This window comes from Poecilia formosa, unplaced genomic scaffold (genome assembly GCF_000485575.1).
Source record: "Poecilia formosa unplaced genomic scaffold, Poecilia_formosa-5.1.2 Scaffold207, whole genome shotgun sequence".
Lineage (NCBI taxonomy): Eukaryota > Metazoa > Chordata > Actinopteri > Cyprinodontiformes > Poeciliidae > Poecilia > Poecilia formosa.
The window spans coordinates 541,287-546,860 of NW_006800146.1; the positions used below are offsets into that span (position 1 = coordinate 541,287).

The 5,574-nt window shown below is 48.3% G+C and overlaps 1 protein-coding gene across 1 annotated transcript; it reads right to left on the reverse strand.

The window, feature by feature from the left end:
- On the reverse strand, positions 1 to 5,142 carry proca1 (protein interacting with cyclin A1). The gene is made up of 4 exons (XM_007567338.2): positions 4,165 to 5,142; positions 3,939 to 4,071; positions 1,860 to 1,994; positions 1 to 1,759 (listed from the first exon to the last, which is right to left on the reverse strand). The coding sequence occupies exons 1-4, from the start codon at positions 4,754 to 4,756 to the stop codon at positions 166 to 168; spliced, it is 2,454 nt and encodes an 817-aa protein (XP_007567400.1). The 5' UTR covers positions 4,757 to 5,142; the 3' UTR covers positions 1 to 165.
- Positions 5,143 to 5,574: the final 432 nt, after the last annotated feature.

The window sequence follows — 5,574 nt, forward strand, 5'->3', positions numbered from 1 at the left end:
AATATTTTATAAATTTTATTACCGACATACGGGAGAAAATATTGAAAAAGATAATTCTTGAGGTACAATCAGAGATTGTATGATTTCATTCTTTTAAGCAGTATAATCACACATAACCTCTAGACTAAAGCCTTCCTAGTCCAGCTACGCCAGAAACACAGGGGCCTATTGCTGTCGACGCAACTGCAATGCCTTCCTCCTTTTCTTCCTGTTGAACTGTGCTCTCGCTCTCTCAATAGAGAACTGAAGCGGACTAATGGATGGAGCTGCAGACGTGGTCGTCCAGGACTTTTCAGATCTGACCTTGATTGGTGAAGTTGGAAGTGTCTCTGGTTCATTTTGTTCCTGGTCGGATTTCTGCCATTCACTTAGAAGCTTGTTGAGATTTGTGCTCACCGTGGGGGTGGCTGTTGTCAAAAGCCTCAATTCATCATGAGCTTCTGTGTCTTGCAGCGCAGGGGTGCTCGCGAAACCCGGCCGACCGACCAGGTTGTAAGGAGTTGTGGGAACAAGGTTAGCATTTTCAGGGCCGCTGTGGGAGAATAGATTTTGACTGGAGAGAAGGATGACTGTTTTCCTCCTTCTGTGTCTTGGCACTCTCCCTTTTGACCTTCGTCTATTTGAGGCAGAAAAGTTGGGGCTGAGAGCTGTAACCTGACTGTCCGGTCTGTAAAATGGCGCTCTTAAAAGCAGCTGCTCCGTGTGTGGCACTGGTGCAGAGGTGGGAGACCCGGAGAGAGGGAACGCTGTCCAACTCTCTGGAGAGGATTCCTGAGGGTCAGAAGGCACAATGAGAGTGTCTGAGCTGACTTTCTTTCTTTTCTTTCTCCTCTCTTTGTCTCCTCTCTCCTTTGACCTGCTCCTTTGCACTTTGGGGGCTACAATAGGAACACTGGCAGTGCTTGTAGTGGTGGAGCTACGTTGCTCTGGTTCTGCGGTTGGCAGTAAGTCAATAATCATTGGAACAGAGTCTACAGGGTTTAATCTATGGTGTTCAGAGGAAGAAGGTGAATTTTTCTTGCCGCTCTTTCTCCCACCCTTTTTTTGTCCTCTGGTTTTTACTTTCTGTGGCGTAAGATTCATCGGGCTTTCTGACAAAGGGACTTCCTCTTTCATCCCCTCAACTGACTCATCTGGCATCTTCCGAACCTTCAAAGGTGACGTAATGGAAACCTTCTCCTTACCAGAGGCAGGCTCATCTTTCATGACTTGATTGGAGGGCTCGTCTGTCCTTCTAAGCTCAAATTCCCTGTCATCAACCCTGTTTGCATCAAAGCTTGACTGGTCGCGTTTGTTGGACTCGCTGATGAAGTTGCTCAAAGACAAGATGTCTTCTGCCTTGCTTCCTGCAGCTCCTTCCTCTGCTTTCACACCCGCCTCCGTTTTCTGCTTCCTCCTCCTGCCCTTCCCTTTCTTTTTATGTTTTCTGTTTGCTTTCTTCTTCGCCCCAGTGTTCTTCCTCTTCTTCTCCGAGTTTTGCCCCTCCTCCTTGTCGGAGTCGGCGTTGGAGCTTTGAGACGTGGAGACAGTGGCAAGCACCTTGATGAAGTCCTCGGCGGCGATGACGACGTTCCTTAGTGATGGCTCCGATATCTTACTTTGAGTGGGACTCTCCCGCTGTTCTTCCTCGTCACTCTTCTTGGACTCCTCCCGCTTGGGTGGCACCACTGTCAGCTCGTCTATGACGTCAACACCGCCGTAGTCGTACGGCACTGCTTCTCTCAGCACGGCGATGGGGAATTTGTCATATCGTTTGCACCTGCGGGACAGAGGAGACAAAAGGAAAGGAAGTTCATAAAGAATTCATGAACTGCAGCCTTGCGAGTTGTCGGCCTGCTGAACTGGGCGGTGATACTTACAGGCCGTACCAGTGGCGCTCAGCGCACTGTTCCTCATAGGCAAAGTCAAAGCAGGGCACACCAATGACGTTGAAAAACGCCTGACCCACAACCCTGGAGGATGTGTCGTTGACTTGTCTCAGACAAGCTTTCAACCTGCAGGAAGAAATAAGTGTCGGTCAAAACGAACAAAACAAGAAGATATGATGTGCCCACATCTTTGCATCTGACAAGTTACATGTAAAATAATGTTTTAATTTTTTTGCTGTACTTGATTCTGCTTTAAATTTACAAGTGAATCTTTAATTTTGTCTCAGTTGAACCAGGATTTTAAGGCCTTATGCAGTGTTTTATGAATGTGGGGTCAACGCTGTTGACCTTCCAACTGGATCCTCCACGCTCGGTGGCTTTTTGATTTTAAAACCTGCTATACAGCGCACATGCGAGGTGACCAATGAATTAAATTCCCTAAATGACAGAACACGTTTTCCTTGACAATCACAACACTCAGTTAGTATAAAGTGGTTATTTCAAGCACTTATTTATTTTCGTTGTCATGTTTGGTTCCAGTCTTTGAACCCACATGCAAGAACACAATCAGGAGATGCGTATTTCAAAACAACAAGATGGATTATTATAAAGGGAAAGGGAGTGAGTGCGGGGCAGGAGTCAGGATTGGATCCACCAGAACAGCCACTGTAAATGAGAAGTAATGGTGAGGTTCTGATAAACAAGGAGTCACAGATCTTATGGTGGAGGCTTACTTTAGAGCAGAGTGAGTTACTTGTTGGAGCAGACTGAAATCTGGAGGCGACGAGGAGAACCAAGAGGTGGTGGGAGGGCGGACAGGTAAGGTTGCTGTGTGGAGGGCGAGCTGACGGCTGACAAGAATCCGGAGGATGAGAAGCCGGACGGCTTTGGGCACAAACAGGTACGTACTGCTGCATCACGAAGGAATCCACAGAAAACAGAGGACCAGGAAGGGAGTGCTCGAGGAAGGCAACCGATTGGTAATACCAATGGCGTTGTGAGGAAGCAGACAGGGGGTTCACAGGAGTTAACATAAGCTCCATTATTGAGAAACGCTGGAGAACCTCAGCCAACACCAGGGTAAACAAACACTCAGGCAACGACGTGTCAGCTCGCCACTTCTTAAATATCCACAGAATCTGTCATCTAAGGTGCCACAGGTGTGTCTCCAGGTTCTCCCACGCGTTTGTCCAGGGGCTCTGCTCACAGGCGGAATCTGGTGGGGGAATGTGGAAGCAGCAGGCTTCCCAAAACAAAATAAAACAGAAACCAAAACAGAAACAAAACAGGATCCAACCTGATATTCGTCAGTATTTTTTATTTTTTTTACAGAAACCCATAAAGCTTCCCTGAGTTCACTGATTAAAAATTGTTTACTTTACTGTCTGTTTTCTACTTGTTCTTTAAATGGATAGATTTTTGTTTTCAAATTTCTTGTCTTAGTAAATGGCACAGTAGGAGAAATGAGTTACTTAAAAGCTTTTTACCACCACTTTCAAAGTATACAGATATCTGATATCTGGTGGTATTTCTCACCGTTTCTTGTGTTAATTTAAAGAGGCGGTATGATGTATTTCCAGGCACAGCACAATCAAGAAACCGTGTTATAAAAATGTTTTTTCATATGACTTAAAAGACATGCTGCTGGACTGAGAAATAGTTCCTATGTTAAGTTAAGGAGACTTGCAGTTCCACCAGGAGCATTAAGTCTCTCCTAAATGGTCGCCATGGGAGATTCAAGGATTACTCAAACCTTCATGAAAGGATCAAATCAACACTCCAGATATGTTTTTTGATGAGGGGATAATGATATAACAAGATATAAAGATCAAAGTTGATTTTACAGAAGTTCTTGGTTGTCCCACACCCTCTGGTGACCCTAAAACAAACATCGACTGTTTCTACCCCGACCATCTTAACACTTTGGTTCTTATACACGAGTTACACAGTGCATTAGATATAATAACATCATGCTAGGGACAGCTCAAAATAATTATTTTAATGATGTTTAATCCCATTTACATGTTTCAATACAACAAAAAAATCAACTAAGCCTCCAGTGTTACTCACTCCTCATCGCAGTCACAGTGACAGATGGAGTGCCATTTGAAATTGGTGTATCCGTAGTTTGACGAGAAGGCGTGGATGACGTGGGGGCAGTGGTCGTGGGTCCTGCAGCAGCTGTCCGTGTCTGCAAAGTCTCCTGCAGAAAGGAGGTCACGGGGTCACCGTTTAGTCAGGCGTGTATATGCGCGTGCGATCATTTCATTTCGACAACGCGTCGCCTCTCTCTTACCCAGCTGGTTGTAGTTATCCGCCATGTTCCCGGCTCCGCACCAAAGAGTCCCCGGGTAGGTGAAGCCCCTCTTGGATCTCCTCAAACCCTTTCCCTGCTCATCCTCCCCGCCGCTGTGTGCCCTGCTCTCCTCAAACTCCGGGCAAGCCAGCCTGGCTTCATCCATGCGCGCAAAACGCGCCTCCTCCTCCTCTTCCTCTTCCTCCGGCCGCCGGCTGGTTTCGCTCCGCTCCTCCAGCCCCAGGCTGCACTCGTGCGCGAACGACTTCACCTCCGTCCGGTTCACGACCACCGAGCAGGTCACCAGCTGCCCGCCGGGACTCACCACGGTGCGGATCACCTCGGCTCCGTCCGACACCTGGTAGAGGACGTTCCCTCCCAGCGGGGACGTCTTTGCGCAGAAGGTGCCATTGACCACGGAGAACATCTCCTTGCTCTCCTTGTCCGCGTCCGAAGCGAGGCTCGAGAAGTCGCCCCTGGCCACGTTTCTGTCCAGGTAGGACAGGAGGACGAAAAAGACTGACCACATGATGGTGGGCGCGTGGCACTTTTCAGCACCAAGCGTAGCGCAGACAGCTCCCCTGGCGAGCATCTTCTGGCTCTGTCTGGCGCAACCCTCCCATTTTTAAAGCCAGGCCGAGGTGGTGCGACTCGTAACGCAGAGTGACCACATGGGGAGGAGGAGTCAGAGGACAGAGCTTAACCTCTTTAGACTGGGCGGGCATTGTGTTTCTGCTGCGTGGCCAGCAGGTACAGCCGTCCGGTGTAGGGTTGCACCGAAGGAGAGCAGAGGGTTAAAGCCGATCTGAGCTTGAACTTCCCCCCCTCCCCCCGACCCCAAGGCTTCTCCAGAGAGACGTGACCGCAGGTTACCTTCCAGGCCCCTCCCCTGACAGAGGAGAGGAGTCCCACTCTGGGAACATGCGTGGAGGAATTCGAGCTTGCCTACGTTTCCCATGGTAACGCAAGCATCATGGGGTGGTTGTGCCAACACACCACGGACGTGGGACATCGTTCAAACGCAACAACAACAACAAAAAATAAATAAATAAAAAAACGAGGCGGTGAATCGATGTCGACCTAAAATCCCGACGTCGGGACAAAACTTTCCGGCTGAGGAATGCAGAGAGAAAGAGAGAGAGAGAGAGAGAGAGAGAGAGAGAGAGAGAGAGAGAGAGAGAGACAGAGAGAGAGAGAGAGAGAGATCCAAACTGAACTCCAGGAGTCAAAGCGTGTCAAGTTTAGGGCCAAATTCAGTTTGGGCACCGAAGATGTAGGTCAGCTTGATCCAGAAGAGTTTGAGATGAAGTTAGAAGTTAGAAGATGTTTGTTCCTGTTAAGCATCTCCTCGTCTAAACTTAGGCCACTTTTTGTGTGTCTTCCTGTGCTGTTAAAAATCCTAATGGATTT

Coding starts and splice junctions, on each gene's coding strand:
- proca1 (XM_007567338.2), bottom strand. CDS start 4,756: ATGCTCGCCAGGGGAGCTGTCTGCGCTACGCTTGGTGCTGAAAAGTGC. Junction 1,995..3,938: donor CACTGTGACTGCGATGAGGA/GTGAGTAACACT, acceptor TTCTTCCTGCAG/GTTGAAAGCTTGTCTGAGAC. Junction 1,760..1,859: donor GAGCGCCACTGGTACGGCCT/GTAAGTATCACC, acceptor TCTGTCCCGCAG/GTGCAAACGATATGACAAAT.